Raw genomic sequence first — 19,591 nt, forward strand, 5'->3', positions numbered from 1 at the left:
CTGCTGAGCATCTCTAATTTGGTGTTTTCTTCGTCGTTCTTTTTCGTGGAATGCAGATTAAGCTGTCAAGGTGAGCAATATTTGTTAAAATAAGTTTGTGTATCTGGTTTTATATAGTTTTGTATTTAAACAAACTTTGGATGGAGTTCAAATTTGATGAGGACGTTCCTTCTCTATGAGGTCAGCTTTCTAGCAGCAACTGGGGCTAGGAAAATCCTTAAATTAAGCTAAAAAAATCTTTTTTTTTTCTATATAGGTTAGGTGAGTTTGCAACTATAAAAACAACTGTATATTATTCTTAGAACAATTTTTATAAATTACTGACTTTTCAGAATGCATCAAAAACTCTAATTTCATAAGGTCCAAGTCTAGAGACTTTGAGCTCCGAAAAGTTGCTGTCTCTCTTACTTGACAGTTCTGAGCATTCATTTGCTCAATTTTTGTGCTCTAACTGCTGTCTACTCAACATGTAATTAAGTTGTCTCTCGCTTAGCGCAGCCAGCAGTTGAAGGCATTTTCTTTGCCATGTCTCAATCATCAATGCGCATTAATTTTAAATATGAATTACACATATTTAAATGGAGAGAGAACTTGTCATTCCGGGCCAAAATACAAGCCACAAAATCATTTTTGTGCCCGCGGGTGCCTCTACTGATTCTCCCAGCTCGAGTTTCTTCATCACAGCTGCCCTGATAGAGCACATAACATTTTTTATATATATGAATTACACATGCTGAAACAAGCAAACGCTTTGTTTCAAAATTGCTGGCTTGCAAAATGAAATATGTAGCTGCAACTCATCTAAGCATGTAACACCTCACCCACTGAAAAGATATTGTCTGCTTTGATTTACGGCCTCACATATTTGTTCTTTACAGCCACACATGACTCTAAAACATGTCCTACTAGTCAAAATGAGAATGCTCATATAAGATCTTCCCTCAAATCCTCACCCGTTGATGTTGAATATTACAATTTACCTCTTTTAAGGAGCACGACAACCCTGTCGGCACCATTAGACAGCCAATGAGCCAGGTTCTGACTCCAAATATAACACTCCACCCTATTGATAAGATATTGTCCGCTTTGGCCCATAGATCTCACTGATTTGTTCTTGACAACGATGCATGGCTTCAAAACACATCTTACAAGTCAAGACGAGCATGCTCATATAAAACCCTTTTTTAAGTTCTCATCCGTTGATGTAAGATATTGCAAAACCTGTCTAGCTTGGACACAAAAAATAATTACTTGCTTAAAAGAAGCTATATAATACGTTATAATTTTATTGAATTTATCATAGATATGTACTCAACAAGGATGGAGGTTTAGAGAAAGCTCAACGGCTAATGAGAACACACTAGTGGCAAAGGAACACTCCTTCCCTTTTTCCTAATCTCGGTTTTTGTGGTATCATATAGAGATATTCGGCATGTAATCTTAGTATAATGGCAATAAACCAGCTGAATAAATGATATATATACAGAAGTCTGCGAGATGAAGATCTCTTAAGTTCTTTACTCTTCAGTTTGCATTGCTAGCTAGGCAGAGGCCTCAATCACCCTTGGAGTGTACTCAAAAACTGCTCTTCCATCCGATGACTGAGTTGGTCTTGCATTTGCCTCATATCCCTTAAACAAAAGAGCCCAACAGAAGTTAAATCAGTAAAACTGCTTTGGTCTTGTACACAGACGAGTACGAGAGTGCCTAAAGCACCATTGTTGTTTTCTCTGAAAAAATTAGAGACATTAAACTGGAAATGCATCCTTAAACGGAACTAAAAGTACTACTTACATCATGAACAGCATCCCTTAATGCTTTGACCTGCTCCCTTGAGACTGTCCTGACCTGTTCATAGAAGAATGCATCAGAATTATCATATACATCATGCCGGTGAAGAAGGTATATTGAAGATGAAATGGAATGTGAATGTTTTGGTAAAAGCACCTTCTTCACTATTGTCCAGATAACACCTTCGGTGCAAGGAGGACTTGTAAGGGAACCGATATATCTGTAATACTTTCTGCTCCCAAATTTGATATCTCCAGGGTTGACTATCCCCGCATCTATCTCTTCTTCGGGGTCAACATGAGTTATATGGTGGAACAACTGCCACAAGGGGGAAATAGTAGCGGTCAAAAAAAGAGCTTCAGATTCACAGATTAGAATCGAACTTTACGAGAAGTTCCAGGTCGATCATATTTGTAAGCAATTGAAAGGCATCACAATACCCTTGAAAGGAAGCGATCAGGTCGACCATATTCGTAAACAATTGCAGAAACAGCTACCCCTCCCTGAGAGCTATAGTGAACTAGGTGAAGCTCCAGGTCATACCTGTTAAAAAAAGAGAAGAAAGATTTGAATAGACCTTAGATCTTTGTGGGAGAAGATTGTAGAGTGTGAAGTGGAGTAGGTGGAAGAGTTCGGATCATTAACGTGAGATCAAATAAACCTTCAAAATCTCAATAATAAAGAAGGCAAACAAACAAACCTTGAACCATTGAATGTGTGCTCTGAGGGTGAATGCCAATGGCATTGCTTCAGCTGGTAACTAGTATTATTGATCGTGATTTTTCCTGCATCTCCTTTCCAAATCACCTAGTAAGAAATTCAAATGGAGTAATAAATCTGTCACACCTATTTTCTTCCAAAGTCATTGTCGACAGGTAACAGATAACAAGCGTTTGCGATGCATACTTTTGTAGCCTGAATACTGGTCAACTACCAACAATTCAACGACGAAATTATGATCAAAATCTATATAGGGTCAACGATCTTATGCATGCTACAATGGCAGAGGTGGATTAAAATGAATCTTGTTTTTAGAATGAGTAGCTTCTTGAGTAAATCCATGAATTATTGAAGGGAAAAGAAGTAGCTTACTGTAATGTCATGCCCCCTATTCTTCACGGCTGCCGGAGCTGCCTGGTAATCCCTACGCAGCTTTCCTAAGTTGGGAAAAACTTGCACTGCCCTCCCGTCAAGGAGATCGATAGGAGACTGCATTTGCCCTTTACCACAAGTTTCCCAATGTGGGTTGATCTTTCCCCAATTCTTTGGCCCTTTTCCAGTTCCTTCTACATATGCAAATTCACTTTCTTTCTCTGTTGATGGAAGAAAAGAATAAATTAAATTGACTGGACTGTTTAAGAAATCATATTTATGATGAAGATAATTATTCATGATATGAAGTGGATCACTCCACTAAGGACCAACAAGTCTTCAAGAAAAGCCTCCAAAAAATTAAAGCCAAAGGGAGGTTCTAAATTCCTTTTTTTTTTTTGGAGACATAAAGCACAGATTTGGCTCTACCTAGGACTAAAAGTTGAGTGAAAGAACATAAGAAAATGAAAAATAAATCACTTTCAGAAAAGGAAATCACGAATTGATTTAACTATTCAAACATGTATGACAATAGTGTGTAAAAAAATCAAAACAATTCTTCATCAAGCATCGCTAACTTGTCATCCTATAATTTAAAAAATAAAATTTTAAAAACCTATATTAAAGCTTTTTCATAACCAAAATTTTTTAATTTTTTTAAAATAAGATCCATGCAAAATTAGAATATATATTAATAAATCAAACAATTTTAAAACTATAATTAAAATAAAACACAGTTTCAATAATTAAAACAAAATACCGCACTGACCCTTAGACCTTTGTGGCCAACATCTTAAATAATCTCCTGGTTCTAAACCACATGCACGAGAATTTTAAAAAATAAAACGCAAAGGTCAAGAGCACAAAATCTTCTTCATTAAAAGAGCCAGTTAACCTTGTCAGCTAGCAGGTGACCTTGCCAATGAAAAAGAAGACAGTACTGTGATATTTCACACAATCACCCCCACACTAACAAGTAACAAACAAGCCCTTAATTAAAGAAAAAACCTTCAAAAACAAATTTGAATCTCAAGATTGATTTTTTTATCCTCCCTGTTCTTCAAACAGAAGGATACCAATAAATTAATCTTTCAAAACCCAGCAATGTGATATTTCATCTGGGATTTCTACGATATATCAATCACTGTTAGTAGAATATCAAATATCAGAATGCAGTGTAAACAGTGAAAAAGAAGAACACAACAGCTTAAATCTATATATCAACTAGTAAGAGAGAGGGGAGAGAGAGGTCAAGAACATACCAACTTCAGACTCCGAAGCAAAGCAGATGGTGAGTGAACATGAGACTATGACGACAGAAAAAAGAAGGAGAAAGCTCGAAATGTTAATGTTGTAGACGTTGAAGTGACTTGTGCTTGCCATAATCTCTTAATTTCTTAGATGTTCAAGGGGTTAAATGCGACAGATTGATGTAACGTTGGTGATTTTTTTTTTTTTGAAAGAACAAACAGGCCTTGCTTACAAGTGCACCTCCACGAGACGTGCTCCCTCATATATATATATATATATACACACCTTTTTTTTCATGAGAATTCTGCTTTTTTTTTGTTGTGCTAATTTTTTTTCGCTGGAATCTTGATTTCTTACTCCTAGTATAATAAATTAGTATTCTATAATTTACTTTTTTCCCCTTTAGATCGCTTCTAATTTAAGATTTGGTTATTTATAGCATGCTCATCTTTTCTGATTGTCCGTATCAAAATTAAAAGTAATTAATGAAACTCAGCTATATAACTTATAGAATATCAATAATTATGACTTTATTATCATGATTTTTTTATTTAATTTAAATAACTTGATTTGGATTAAAAAATTAGTCAAATCTTCTTCTTTATAATTTTTAACAATCAATCAATTGATTCATTTAATTTATATTTATTAATTTTAAATCCAACAAATTAACACTTGAAGCAAAGAATTGTCTGGACGGCTTACCACATGAAGTAAGAAATCCAACAAATCCAATAAATGGTTGCTTAGCACATGAAGTAAGAAATATTGCACTTTATTTCTTTTCTTATAATTTGATACCGTTAAATCTTGAAGTAAATATGCTTCCTTTTTAGCTTTAAAGATTTAGGTTTAATTTATTCAATACTATATATAAAAGTATGAATTATAAGTTGAAACATTCGAATCAATTAAAATACCCTTGATTTTTAATCAATTTAATATCTAAAATAGAAATCTTAGTAATTTTTAATATGAATTGTTTTTCTAAAGAAATTTAATACCTTTTACACTTATTATTTTCCTTTTTTTATTTAATTAATTATTAGTGGTTGTATTTTATTTTTTATAATTAGTCATAATTGTAATATTGTTTTTCCTTCTCTTAAAAAAATCTAATACCTTTTCTGTTTTTTTTCTTTTATAATTTTATTGCGTTTTTATTCTTCTTTATTACGAATTTAAAACCTTTTTTTCATATCTTTTTTTACATGAGTAATGCTAATTTTAAATAATAGTCTTACAATTTCCTTTTCTATAACTAGCCTCAATTTCAATACGTTTATATATATATATAAGCGTGGTACTTAAAAAAGGAACTAAATTATGCAAACTAGAGATATTTTTTATGTTTCTTTTTTTAAAAAAGCCTGGCCATGATGCAAATTAAAACATTTAACTAATTATCTTTTTTTAACCATTTATTTAACACATGCTAGAAAAATAAAAATAATACATTAGATACAAAAACATCCATCGTCTTCACTAATTTACAATTTTACATACATACTCTACAGTCACACATATTTACAATCACAATCTACCTATAATAAAAAAATACATTAAAGCAAACAAAATCATAAATGAACCTTTGATCCAGAACGTTGGAAATAAATTATAGTTGCTGAGATAAAAGCAAAGGAAGTTGTTGGAATTGTTGGAAAAGTGGTGGCACGTGAGGCCACAAGCTGTCGTTTCTAGAGGCTGGAAACTTGATAGACTTGAAACTCCTCTATCCCCTCTTTGATTCTCCACTAACATTGTAGCAAATGAACACCTGTAAAGTGAGCTCTACTATGTTGAATTTTCAGTCTTTCTCTTGTTTATCAATCCAAGTTTGCCTCTTCTCCCTACTTCTGGGTATTGTTGTTGTTGCTTCTGGGAGAACCTTCGACCAGATATGAAACTACACTATCTCCTCTTTGATCTCCTACTGATGTCACAACAAATGAATACCTGTAGAGGGAGCTCTCCCACGTTGAAGTTCGACATCTGCTCATGTTTTTTAGTCCAAGTCTGCCTTTTCTCCCTACTGCTAGGTGTTACTTCTGATGCTTTTAAGAGAACCTCTGACCAGGTTTGAAATTACACTATCTCCTCTTCTATCTCCCACCAACGGTATAACAAATGGACACTTATAAAGGGAGCTCTACTACGTTGAAATTTGATGTCTGCACTCTTTATAACTGGTTTCTACTACCCCTACTTGTAGGGGGCTGTTTTGTGGAGGTTTGAGGGTTTGTCTTGTGGCGGTTAGTTCCAATGATGGAAGACAGGGCTGATGTTAGTTGGGGGCTGTCACTAGTGGTGCCAAAAGGAAGAAATGGAGTTAAAGTGCTTAACAGTGAAGGGATTGTCATTGATAGCTCAATGACAGAGCCGACTTAAGGTTAATGAGGGTTTTGGACAAAACTATAAATGAGGTCTTTTAAAATATTTAAGAGATATTTTATTATTATGTTTTATGTATGTTTGACAAGTGGAGTCTTAGACAAATTTCATTTCATACTTGGGGCACTTTGATAAGTGGAAGCAATTTTTATTTTATAAAAGCATAATTGGCAAATATACTTTATTTTTTAAGCTTTTTGTTAAATGGAGGTCGTAGACCATTGTCCAAGTGGCTCTTAGTTTAAACTGGCTCTACCTAGTAGAGAAGATGGTTTTTGTTGGTATGGGTTTTGTGTGTGGTTTCTTATTGAGAAAGGGAGAGTAGTGTGCTGTCTTATCCAAATCCAAGATAAAAAGGATTGTGTCAAATGTGCTCATCAATTATATTTTAATGAATTTTTCACCACTATTTTCCCATGATGTTTATTTATTTTCAAAATAATTTTTTTATAATATTTTAATTTACTATTAAGTTATTGGGATAGTTTTAATTGTAAGTTCAAAATATTTTTCGTATCAATTATATTATAAAAAAATTATTTCTCAATGAAATCATTTTATTAAATCCAGTTAATAAAATCCATAAATATTCATGTATTCCTTTTATGATTCTCACCAGAAGATGGAGGAAAATTTCCCTCAAATTCTTTTACAAGAGAGAACATCAAAATCTTAAACACTAGCTCTGTACATTATTCACTCAAAAAGAAAATTTTCTTCTAATTTCATCTTTTTGTGGATATTCATATATTCCATTTTATTAACTATATTTAATAGAATAATTTGAATGAAAACAATATTACAACTTAATTTAATGTTACAACTAATATAAAAAATATTTTAAATGTACAAATTAAACTATCCGCCGGTAAATTTAGAGTTTGTCTTAAGTTTATATACATATGGAAACAATAAAGCTGCCATCAAACCTAAGACAAACCAATTATATGTCTCAAGTCATCGATTGTAATGAATTCAAATTTAAGCAAATATTTTTTTTACATTAACATATTTAATTATAGAAAAAGACAGCATCTGCCAAACAGATTAATTAAAAAGAACTTCCATGAATCTATATCCACCAAACATCATCGATGGAGGAAATTATGTGTGTCGTGTGCTTCTTAAATATTTTCTCTCCCTCTTTGCCCTGTATAAATTATTCATTAAAGGTTCTTTGACGGCCTTATGAATAATTTAACTGCTCTCCCATTCAATGGCTGAACTGGCCTTGCATTTGCTTGATATCCCTGACAAAAAATGCAAGTCAACCCTTTTTCTCATGATCAAGTATCAAAACAATTTACTATAAAAAGGTTTAATAACAAGCTTTTTAGGTTTAATTTAATTTCACAAGTTCTTTAAGATTAATTACTTTATTCGAGGAAGCTTTAAGCGTCAATTTTTGAAGCAATTTTTATCAAGTCTGTTCTGATTGGTATTGATAGGTGTGGACTTACATAATCAACAACATCTCTCAACAGCTGCACTTGCTCCCTTGAAACAGTCTTAACCTACAAGAGATAAATAAAGATGTAAATATAAAATTAACGTAAGAAAAGACAATATATATCTTTTGCTACATCATTATTAAATTCTATGTTTGTCTGATTTTTCCCCCAGCTTTCACAGGGGTTTTTGTTCAAATAAGGATGTAGGGTGTTTTGCTGGAGTTTTTTTTTTTTTTTTTTCTCTGTGTGCTTTTCTCGGAGTCCCTATCGGTGATTTACTTGGCTTTTCATTTGTTTGCTGGAGATTAAATTAGTTATTAATAGGTATGAACTTGCATCATCAACAACAATATATCTATATATATATACAACTGCCAGAAATGACAAAAGGGATAAGAAAAAAAACCTTCTTGACTACTGTCCATATAACACCTTCACTGCATGGAGGAACTGAGAGAGAACCAATATATCTGTACAACTTTCTGCTCCCAAACACCATGTTGTTTGGACTAAAAATTCCCAGACTCTTCTCTTGCTTTGTGACCGATTTTATATAGGGGAACAGCTGCCAGAAATGAGAGAGGGATATGAAAAAAAACGAAAATAAATAATTAGAAGAAAAAAAACAAATGTTGTCTTCTATCTACTTCCAATTACAAATAACTAAGTACTGCAAAACAAGAAGAGAAAATAATAAATTAAAGAAATACATGTGTGTAGCAATAACAAAAACCTTTGAAAGGAAGGGATCGGGTTTGCCATACTTGTAAAGTACTCCAACAACAGCCGTCTCTCCAAGAGAATTCACATGAACTATGTGAAGCTCCATGTCATATCTATTTTAAAATTTGGGCAAAAAATAATTAAAATGCCAAATTGATCGAAATAAGAATAATCAAAATCCCAGTTCCCAGATGATGAGAGAAGGCAAAAAGCACGTACTTTTTGAAATTGAAAGTATGTTCAGAAGGTACATGCCAATGAGAGCCTTGCAGATTGTAATCAGTCCCATTAATGCTAATTTTTCCAGCGTCACCTTTCCATGACACCTTATAAATTGAACGTAAATTTTAAGATGTAGTACCATACATAATGTTTTCAAGAAAAAAAAAGAACAAGCTAGGTACATATATAGCTTCCTACGTACCAAAATGTCACGTCCCCTGCTAATTATAGTAGCATTTGCTGGTTTATAATCTCTTCGTAGTTGATCCTCTTGCCCATAGAGAACTTTCACATTTTGGTCAAGAAGATCAATCGGAGATTGCGATTTTCCATCTCCACAAGCTTTCCATTTCGGGTCAAGCTGGCCCCATTTCGAGGATCCTCGACCAGTTGCTTCAATATAACTGAATGAAGTTGTATCGTTTGTGGCTGCATTAATATTTAGAAAATATCATTAATAATGATAATTATATAGAGTTGCATCTAATATTTGATGGAGGAAGAACTTGACCACACCAACTTCAAGTTCAAAAGCAACGAATATTGTGATGGAAAAAGAATGGAATGAGAGAATGAGTGAAACAAGAACCGAAAAGCTCAAGTTAAGGTTGGTGTAGACTTTGGAGTAGGCACTCATGATGCTCGATTTCTTCTTCAATGTTTTTGGCTAGTTTTGCGTCTTGTTGAGGGAGTGGTTAATGATTGTGATAATCCAGTTGAATTATACAGGGAAAGCTTTCGAAATATACAGTAGCATATTCGACAGCGACGGTGACAACAAGAGATAGAAATTAATGTAAGGATATATATATTATCTAGCTCCGGCCATATATCTGTGCTTCAATATTTCAGCAACAGCTTCATACACAGAGCATAAAATAATTTGCGGCGCCTAGCTAGTGCATATTATATAGAAAGAGAGGGAGGGAGACCATACCAGGTTCAAAGCCGATCAATTCACGTCCAGAAGCTGCAGCTAAGACCGTGAAACTAGAACACAATATCAAGAAAATAAGAGATACAAGAAAGAAGAAGACTTTGTAGCAGCAGCAGGTAGTCATGGTGGCTCCCTCTTGTTTTTCGAGGTGGTGAATAATATTCCTCTTTATATAGAGAAAATGTGAGTGCGAAACGGTAAGATTTTGAAACATTCAGAGGAACTATCGCAGTCAACCGACGTGTGAATCAACCTTATTGGCTAGAGTACGTGGTAAATGAATCGAAGCAACTACAAGACAACGTCAAAAAACAAAAATAAATAGAGAAGTTTAGGGCAGGCAAGGTGGGGGTTCTATCTGGGACTCAACAAATTTAAACAGAGGTCGTGAAGATATTGAAACGAATATTTGGGCGGAAACACGGCAAAGCACAGATTATCATATGCATTTTGCATACGATATTATGGACATTGCAAGAGTTATCTTTAATTAGGGCTGGATAAACCAAGCAGCACCGCCGGCTCCAGCTACAGACAAATCCATTTTCGACGCAAATTGTAACTAATTGATTGAATAATAAATGATATTTTGAGTATCCAATTGGTGACAGTAGGATTTAAACCCTAGACATCACCCCCTCTCCTTCAAGAGAAGAACACCAATATTATTGAATCAATCACCCCTTGTCTTCGATTGTAAATGTTATTGTTGTTGAATGCATCAAAGCAAGAAGATGTCTACCCAATTTTCTTAATTTGTAAATCAATTGAGCTGCTATATTCTATTCATATTATATAATTATATATAGAACTTAATGTAAAACATGGTTGTTATGTATCATTTTGATATATTTTTTTAAATATTGATGGTGGATTTTTATGAATTATGACTTTACTTCATTTTAAATTAGATTTTCTATATATACATTAAAGACACATAAAAAGTTTAAGGTCAAAGTCATTTATTATTAGCTCCGTACCATTTTAATTAATATTTTTAAAAAAAATTAGTTTAGAAATATTTTTAAATAAAATCTTTTAAAAGAGATTGTTAACATTCATTCGATAGACTAGACAAACAATGAGTTATAATGAATAATTCTTAATGGATTATGCTCAAGTTCAAGTTTTAGTTGATAAAAATTAATTTTTTTACAACCTAAAATATTATTTTATAATAAACTTAAATTAGACTCGGCCTAAAGTGGAAGGTTTTAAGTTCAAAACTTACTTATAAAATCTCTTTTCTCTTAAAGTTTTAGTATTTTTTGAATATAATTTTTAACTTTTCAATTATCTATTTTATAAACGCCATGCAAAAAATTTTTATTTATTTTTCTATGTGGGTTAAAACTTCTTAAAGGATTTTGAGTTTTATTAAAACATGTCAATCAATAATTTTTTATATATCTATAATTAATTTGTTTAAAAACAATGTAATGTTTAATATTAAAGAACATATGTTGAAAATTAATCAAGAAAGTTTTAACCTAAAAATTAAGTGAATTTCATTTTTAATTTGGTGTCAAATATGCCCATTGACCATATTTTAATAAATTTTCTACCACTACATTCCCATGATGTTTATTTACTTTCAAAATATTTTTTTTACAAGGCTTTAATTTACTATTCAGTTATTGGGATAATTTAAATTGTACATTCAAAATATTTTTCGTACCAATTATATTATAAAAAATATTGTTTCTCAATAATATCATTTTAGGAAATCCAGTTAATAAAATCGAGCTGAACTGGCCTTGCATTTGCTTGATATCCCTGACAAAAAATGCAAGTCAACCCTTTTTCTCATGATCAAGTATACAAAACAATTTACTATAAAAAGGTTTAATCTCACAAGTTCGTTAAGATTAATTAGTTTATTCGAGGAAGTGTGAATTAAGCATCGATTTTTAAAGCAATTTTTATGTAATAGGTGTGGACTTACATCATCAACAACACCTCTCAGCAGTTGCACTTGCTCCCTTGAAACTGTCCTAACCCACGTGAGATAAATAGCGATAACGTGAGAAGACAGAAGAAATGGAGACAGCAATCCGTGTTCCTAGAGAGATGGGCATGGAAACAAGAACAACCTTCTTGGCTACTGTCCATATAACACCCTCACTGCATCGAGGAACTGAAAGAGAACCAATATATCTATACAACTTTCTGCTCCTAAACACCATTTGTAAATCAATTGAGCTGCTATATTCTATTCATATTATATAATTATATTATCCAGCTCAGATACACACACACACACACACACACACACACATATATATAGATGTTGCAGAGTCACCATTGCTATGGCTGGTATAGATGTACAGGCCTTCCATTCAATGGATGAAAGGGTCATTGCATATCTGAAAAAAATAACAATCCAAAATAATTTAACACTTGTTGGCATATGTAGTCTTAGACCAATCAGTTTGTACAAAATCATCTAGAAAGTGTTATCTTTCCAAAATTGATTTTCATTCTTGATTCGGTGATCTCTGGAAATATCTTGATGAATTAGTGATCCGGCATGTATGGGTTTTGGTTTGAGATGGAGGAGCTGGATTAATCAGTGTTCTTCAACAGCTGAATTATCTGTTTTTTTGGTGAATGGATCTCCTGCTGAAGAATTGGTGGAAGAGTTTGTCTTATTAAATCTATTGTAAATAATTTGTCTTTGGTCCCTATCCCTATGACGATTGCTGCTCAAATTGAGTTAACAATGAAAAGGATGGTTTTTAGGTTGAATGAAATAAAATGAATATTCTATAATTAGATTATCACAAATATAAATTATTAACATGATACATTCTGATTTTGATTTGTTTATAAATAACTTGTCTGGATTGTTAATTTGCTCACTCTAAAATAACTCAATACGTCGTAGTACCAAAGTATAAAATATGAGTGTGTGTGTGTGTGTATTTTCCATCTAATTTCTCTTTTATTTTGTTCTTCTGAATATTTCAATTCACAACCTAAAACATTGCTCAGTTGCAAATCTTATCAGCTATCTAGAAAACAATATCACCCTTTTTCAAGAAAAAATAATCACAATATATATATATATATCTTGATGCATTTATGTGTGATTATATATTAATATATTGTGTGAAGAGAGTTTTTGTTTTGTCCAAAATAAAAAGGATAATGAAACATGTCTCTTCTTTTTTAATTTATTATCTAAATCTCTTTTATCTTAAGACAGTAATTAAATATTATCTTATTAAAAAGACAATCTAAAATGTAATTAATTGGATGGTCAAAGCATGTATAAGGTGCAAAGTTTAAATATCTTAAATGACATTATGAAAAGTACTAACGGGCACATAATTTATGAAATTTACTTAATGATTAAATATTGTTATGCCCATGTATTTATTTACAAGCGGGTTTATAAAATTCAAACTTATGAAATAATTTGGAAGGATCATTAACAAAAATAATATTCAGATATTGCAAATAGTGTTTTTTTTTTAAATAAATCACACAATGTGAATTATAGATTTAACTAGATCAAATAACTTGGTTTTATTTTAATCAAATGAAAAAAAAAAATAATAAATAAACTAAATAAAAAAATAATTATGATAAACTAATTTTTTTTTTTTCAAATAAGAAAAAATCCAAGTTAATTTTTCGAACCATCGGGAAGAAGATGCTGCGACAATTTCAAATGTGTATTATATATATATATATATATAAACCCTACCAAAAGCACGGAACAATAATGTGCATTTGAATGAAATCTTTCAACATCATGGACGAGACACATTATTTGATGTCGAATATGTTTTGAGAAAAATTGATAAAATCTAATATCTTAAACTTAATTGATAATGTGGAAATTCATCAAGGACTAAATTGAGACTTTTCCAGAAAAATAACCCAGGGATATACTTGATATTTCACAAAACCCCTTGCTCCCTCTCCTTTCTCTCGTTATCTAGGTTAAACCCCAAAACAGCAGAGCAGCAGCCAATATCCACAACAATGGCGACTTACGATCTGACCCCACGAATCGCACCGAATCTAGACCGCCACTTAGTATTCCCTCTATTAGAATTCCTTCAAGAACGTCAGCTTTACCCAGATGAGCAGATCTTAAAAGCCAAAATCGAGCTTTTAAACAAAACAAACATGGTTGATTACGCTATGGACATCCACAAAAGTCTTTACCACACTGAAGATGTCCCTCAAGGTAAACAAAGCAAAACTTTCAAAAAACAATATGTTGTTTACATGTAGATACACTGATTTAGTGTGTGTTTGATGTCTTAGATTGTTGAATTTTATGAAAGATTTGAATTTTAATGGGTTTTTGTTTGTATAGATAGGGGGAGTGTGTTTTTGTGGGTTTCTGGTAATGTTTTTTTTATTGCTTTTGGTGTTTTTTTTTCTACCCTGAATGGGAAAAGAACAACCTTTAAAAAAAAAACTTTTACCACTTGCACCTGTACATATAGTGAATTGGTATTGTTTTTGCTTGATTAATTTTTTTAATTTGGACAAAAGATTTAATTTTTTTCACTTGCACCTATAGATACTGCAGAAGTGTGTAGTTGCTTGATTGAATTGTTTAATTTGAAGAAGATAATTGATTTTTTAACACGTAAATGTGACTGTACTTGTACCAATAAATATATTGAAATTGTTTGGTTCTAGAATGTTGAAGGTTTTATTGTTGTTGCTGGTGGTGTTAGATATGATTGAGAGGAGGGTAGAGGTAGTGGCAAGATTGAAAGCATTGGAAGAGGCTGCTACACCCCTGGTGTCATTCTTGCAGAATGCGAGTGCTGTGCAGGAGTTGAGGGCCGATAAGCAGTATAATCTTCAGATGCTTCATGACCGTTATCAGGTTTGTTTTGTTTGCAAATCTTCATTTAGAGAGTGTAATGGGTTGGTATTCTTTCTATCTTTTATTGTTTTAAGTTATTTGTCTTGTAGGAATTAACTAGGAACTTAGAGAGATCTAAATTGATATTAGGAATTTCAAGGTCTTGTCTTTATTCATGTTGCAACATTGAAGAGGGTATTTTGTTGAACTTAATAGTTAATAAACAATTGTGACCGTTATTGTGAAAACTAGTGATTTTAATCAAAGAGCCAAACCTGTTTTCTGTTCAGATTCTGATGTCCACCTGTTTTACTTCCAGACCATCAGTGCAGACATTGATTCAATTAAAATTGCTCCCCATTTGCTATTTGTAGACCTCTTTAATATTATTGTGAAACTAGTGATTTTAATCAAAGAGCCAAACCCGTTTTCTGTTCAGATTCTGATGTCCACCTGTTTTACTTCCAGACCATCAGTGCAGACATTGATTCAATTAAAATTGCTCCCCATTTGCTATTTGTAGACCTCTTTAATATTATTGTGAAAACTAGTGATTTTAATCAAAGAGCCAAACCCGTTTTCTGTTCAGATTCTGATGTCCACCTGTTTTACTTCCAGACCATCAGTGCAGACATTGATTCAATTAAAATTGCTCCCCATTTGCTATTTGTAGACCTCTTTAATATTTCTGTCAACTAAAGTTCCATGTTTTGGATGGAGGGTTTTCTTACTTGTCCATCTAGACTCATTGAATGATAGTGCTATTTCTAAACAGATTGGTCCAGAGCAGATTGAAGCATTATATCAGTATGCCAAATTCCAGTTTGAATGTGGAAACTACTCTGGTGCTGCTGACTATCTGTATCAGTACAGGGCCTTATGCACTAACAGTGAAAGGAGTCTGAGTGCATTGTGGGGAAAGATGGCAGCTGAGGTACTGATGCAAAACTGGGATATTGCTCTTGAAGAGCTTAACCGGCTGAAAGAAATAATTGATTCTAAGGTTGTTTTCCGCCACTCACTTCCTGCTCTTCTGTTTGGGTTGTATGCTGTTTTTCTTTTTTTGAGTAAATGTGCTTACTGTGGAAAATGTTCTGGTGCAGAGCTTCTCAACACCTTTGAATCAGGTTCAGAGTAGAATATGGTTGATGCATTGGAGTCTCTTCATCTTTTTCAACAATGAGAATGGAAGGACACAGATTATTGACTTGTTTAATCAGGACAAGTATGACTTTTCCTCTTTTTTTTCCTCTCCGTGTACATTTTCAACTTTGACATGTTTTCTATGTTTTCTCTGACTAAAAAATGACTTGCGGATATTACTTTATCAAAACCTGTACTTATTCTTAAAAACTTAAGGGGGCAGAAGTTAACCAGCCTATCTTTATCTCAGTTTCTTTTCTTCCTTTGAACAGGAGTAATCTCTCAATTCAATAAACTATTTTTTGGACCTTCTTAAGACATATAGGCTTACAGGATGACAGGAATTATCTCCATTTGTTTTAGGTATCTCAATGCCATTCAAACCAATGCACCCCATCTTTTGCGTTACCTAGCAACTGCATTCATTGTCAACAAAAGAAGAAGACCTCAATTCAAGGATTTTATAAAGGTTATTCAGCAAGAGCAGCACTCATACAAAGATCCTATCACAGAGTTTTTGGCTTGTGTCTATGTTAATTATGATTTTGATGAGGCACAAAAGAAGATGAAGGAGTGCGAAGAAGTAAGCTTTTTATGCCCTAATGAAATTGGCATGTTAATATTCCTGAACAAGAAATGCATTTTGATATTCCTGTCCAAGAATTGAGCTGATTGCATCATTTAAGTTGTACTGAAGTTCAATGTACTGGATGCCCCTTTATTTTGTTTTTGGTCTTCGTAGTTGGTAGGGGTTTATGGTTATATGTTCTCTGTTCATAAATTTTCCTTCTGGTTGTCAGCTCCTGGATTATACTAACCTGTCACACTCATTGTAGGTGATACTAAATGATCCTTTCCTTGGCAAACATCTAGAAGATAGCAACTTTTCTACTGTGCCGTTGAGAGATGAGTTCCTTGAAAATGCCCGTCTGTTTGTCTTTGAAACCTATTGCCGGATACATCAGCGCATCGACATGGAGTATGTACATCCTCCCTTAAATTGTTTTCTAAAACTTCAGAACTGGAATAAATGGAAATTCTGTCCTCGGAAAAACCATCCTTTTTAGTGGATTGTGTAAATTGTCAGTTTGATCTCATTGAATGCCCATTCTTTTGTTTATCAATTGTGATGCTCACATGTCTGTTGAAACTAACTTATTTGCCCCATGGAATATCTATTATCTGTACAATCAAAGAGTATAGTGCCCGTGGATTTGATGATTTTGATCCAAACTCTTATAATACAAAATTGATGAACTGATCCTGAGGCTTCAATGGTATTGGTCCAGAGACTTAACAGTCTGACTTTTTTCAATTGATTACTGCCATTTCAAGTGGTGTATGAACAAGGCTGCTAGTAATTGTTTTTTGCTAGAAGTGCTTTCTCTCCCTGTATATTTTTTCCTTCTTCTATTGTAACAATACAAAATTATTTCGTCATGTAAGCTGTTTGCTTTCATGAGAAGTTAATTATCGTTCCCCCCTAAACGCACAAGGGTTGTGCTTCTATTTAATCATGTTTGTGAAATGGGTCGCGGAGTCAAGAGCTGAACTGCCAATGTTTCCAGTGAGCTGTGTACTAACCAAGCTTGTTTGTGCATTTTATTGCTTCTGTTAAGATACTAATTCAAACTACTTTGCTGTTCGTGGCAGAGTCCTTGCAGAGAAATTGAACTTGAATTATGAGGAGGCTGAGAGATGGATTGTCAATCTCATCCGTAACTCAAAGCTTGATGCTAAGATTGATTCACAATCAGGAACTGTTATCATGGAGCCCAACCATCCCAACGTGTAAGATTGATTGTTATATCTGTAAATGACAATGATTCTTGTTACCAACTAGTCTTCTTGTCTTTTATTTCTATGTATACCTAGCTCCCAGATAACTTGTATGTGTCAGCTCTCAGAGGTGTCTACTTCACTTCAAGAATTTGGTCGCAAATCTTTATCCAAGTTCTTGAATCTTTATCGCAGGTATGAGCAGTTGATAGATCACACCAAAGCACTATCAGGCCGTACTTCCAAGCTAGTCAGTCAGATTCTAGAGCATGCACAGGGACAGTCTGCTCGATAAAGTTTGTCTGTGAAGGAGACTCGGAGGATTTATTTGTGTAAGGTTCTCGGCATCTGAATTTTTGTTTCTCTTCGGTCGTGGCTGTCAAATTTGAGAAATTGTACTGATTAACCAACCATTCCGACAAGTTCTAGAATTAGAGCAAATCTAGAAAACATCTATTAATTTCGAAAAGAGAGTTTATGTTTTGCTTTTTCACATCTATGAAATATCAATGCATCTTATTTTCAGCAGTGATGGGGTTGTAGTGAAGCCGAAGCTTCCTTCTTTCTTATTTTTCATTTTTGAACTTTTTTGTTTTTCAATTGAATCCTTCATGGGCGTAATTTGATATAATTGTATAATTAGGCTTGTATCAAATTAAAATAAAGAGGACTAAAATGTAAAACATGGAGAAAAAAATACCTAATCTCGTATTATCAACAATTTTTATTTGGAATAATTACATCATGATTAATTTTGATTTTGCTTTTGAGTTTTAAAAATTTATATTTTATATCTTAAATTTTTTTAACCTTGCAACATTTTTCATGCTCTATTAAAGATTTCAACAAGAAATTTTGAATTAGTTAAAGGTTTACCTTTATAATTTCAAATTATTTAATTACATCTGAGGGAATTTAGTGATCATACCAGTTGTGTCAGCCATTTAGATATTTGCTGCCTGTGAGGAGATCAACAAGATAGATTGGGGGGGGGGGATTTAGGGTTTTAATTAAAACAAAGAAGGCTAAATATAATTATCTTCTTTTATTTTAGTTCAAAAACTCATTTCATTTATTTTTTAGTTCTTAGTTTTTGAGGAAAAAAGAGAAAAATGCTTGAAATTTGCAAAGAAAAAATCATTAGTTGGATCATTTTTAAGCAAAGAAACTCATTGTTTTTTGTATCAATAATTTTTATTTGATCAAAAGAGTTTGATGATGATGGTTTTTTCTCTACACATCCCTAAAAAGTATATCAGACTTTGTTTAAAGATTTTTGTAATTTTGTTGTTTTGGTGATTTTGGGTTATTGGGTGGTTTGAGAAGATTTTAATGGTGATTTGGGGTTGTTTTTAAGTGAAAAGGTGTTGAAAAATGCATTTTCTTCCTATTTTTCCAACCAGTGGGGGCCAGAGTATAAGCTTGTAACCCAGCAAACAATATGTTATTTGTCATAACAGGGAATGTGCGAGCGACTTAAAAGGTGAAAAATAATATGGCCTAGCGTGCACAAGTCAGCCTCAAGTCCAAGAGTTTGGGCTTTTTTATGGCGTAGGCCAGCAGGGCCACCAAGCCCGGGTGCCCGGCCTAACTTTTTTTTTTAATTTTATTTTTTGAATTGGTTTTTTTTATTTTATAATTTTATCATTTAATATTTAATTGATTTTGAATTAGTTTTCATTGTTATCATGTAATTAAATTTAAAAAAAAAAAGTTATTGAACCCAATGGTATCTATAACCCGGTTATAGGTTTTGTGGATTATCCCGGGTCAATCTAATATGTTATCATCTCAGTATTCTAAAAAAAATCATATTTATATTTTTTTAAAATGCAAGTCATGGTTTTATTAATCACTTAGGTTACTTTTGGATTCTAGCACATAGATTTTTTTTGTTTTTATTTATTTATTGTTTTTTATTATGTGAAGTCAATTGATTTATGTCAAAATAATAATCACATAATTTAATTTAAA

The 19,591-nt window shown here is 32.8% G+C and overlaps 3 protein-coding genes across 3 annotated transcripts; 1 reads left to right on the plus strand and 2 right to left on the minus strand.

Moving 5' to 3' along the window:
* Positions 1-1,263: 1,263 nt before the first annotated feature.
* On the minus strand, positions 1,264-4,363 carry LOC118053094 (alpha carbonic anhydrase 4). Its single transcript, XM_035064250.2, has 7 exons — positions 4,146-4,363; positions 2,884-3,104; positions 2,492-2,598; positions 2,232-2,334; positions 1,948-2,109; positions 1,795-1,848; positions 1,264-1,631 (listed from the first exon to the last, which is right to left on the minus strand). Exons 1-7 carry the CDS (start codon positions 4,264-4,266, stop codon positions 1,542-1,544), a joined length of 858 nt encoding a protein of 285 aa, XP_034920141.1. The 5' UTR covers positions 4,267-4,363; the 3' UTR covers positions 1,264-1,541.
* Positions 4,364-7,507: 3,144 nt separating this feature from the next.
* Positions 7,508-10,402, minus strand: LOC118053142 (alpha carbonic anhydrase 4). The gene is made up of 8 exons (XM_035064298.2): positions 10,365-10,402; positions 9,859-9,911; positions 9,124-9,350; positions 8,919-9,025; positions 8,710-8,812; positions 8,383-8,541; positions 7,986-8,039; positions 7,508-7,775 (listed from the first exon to the last, which is right to left on the minus strand). The coding sequence occupies exons 1-8, from the start codon at positions 10,400-10,402 to the stop codon at positions 7,692-7,694; spliced, it is 825 nt and encodes a 274-aa protein (XP_034920189.2). The 3' UTR covers positions 7,508-7,691.
* Positions 10,403-13,791: 3,389 nt separating this feature from the next.
* LOC118053149 (eukaryotic translation initiation factor 3 subunit E) lies at positions 13,792-18,145 on the plus strand. Its single transcript, XM_035064304.2, has 8 exons — positions 13,792-14,059; positions 14,562-14,716; positions 15,471-15,698; positions 15,799-15,920; positions 16,202-16,421; positions 16,675-16,817; positions 17,492-17,629; positions 17,813-18,145. The coding sequence occupies exons 1-8, from the start codon at positions 13,852-13,854 to the stop codon at positions 17,910-17,912; spliced, it is 1,314 nt and encodes a 437-aa protein (XP_034920195.1). The 5' UTR covers positions 13,792-13,851; the 3' UTR covers positions 17,913-18,145.
* The last annotated feature ends 1,446 nt before the right edge of the window (positions 18,146-19,591 follow it).

This window comes from Populus alba, chromosome 6, assembly GCF_005239225.2.
Source record: "Populus alba chromosome 6, ASM523922v2, whole genome shotgun sequence".
Lineage (NCBI taxonomy): Eukaryota > Viridiplantae > Streptophyta > Magnoliopsida > Malpighiales > Salicaceae > Populus > Populus alba.

Bases quoted from the DNA above. Each gene is read 5' to 3' on its own strand.
- LOC118053094 (XM_035064250.2), bottom strand. From the start codon at position 4,266: ATGGCAAGCACAAGTCACTTCAACGTCTACAACATTAACATTTCGAGC. The intron at 2,110-2,231 runs GTATTGTGATGC...CCCTTGTGGCAG, and splicing joins CTGATCGCTTCCTTTCAAGG to TTGTTCCACCATATAACTCA. The intron at 1,632-1,794 runs GTAAGTAGTACT...CTTTTGTTTAAG, and splicing joins TAAGGGATGCTGTTCATGAT to GGATATGAGGCAAATGCAAG.
- LOC118053142 (XM_035064298.2), bottom strand. From the start codon at position 10,402: ATGGATTTGTCTGTAGCTGGAGCCGGCGGTGCTGCTTG. The intron at 9,351-9,858 runs GTATGGTCTCCC...ATATTAATGCAG, and splicing joins ATTGATCGGCTTTGAACCTG to CCACAAACGATACAACTTCA. The intron at 9,026-9,123 runs GTACGTAGGAAG...TCAATTTATAAG, and splicing joins GCAGGGGACGTGACATTTTG to GTGTCATGGAAAGGTGACGC.
- LOC118053149 (XM_035064304.2), top strand. From the start codon at position 13,852: ATGGCGACTTACGATCTGACCCCACGAATCGCACCGAATCTAGACCGC. The intron at 14,060-14,561 runs GTAAACAAAGCA...TGGTGGTGTTAG, and splicing joins CACTGAAGATGTCCCTCAAG to ATATGATTGAGAGGAGGGTA. The intron at 15,699-15,798 runs GTTGTTTTCCGC...GTTCTGGTGCAG, and splicing joins AAGAAATAATTGATTCTAAG to AGCTTCTCAACACCTTTGAA.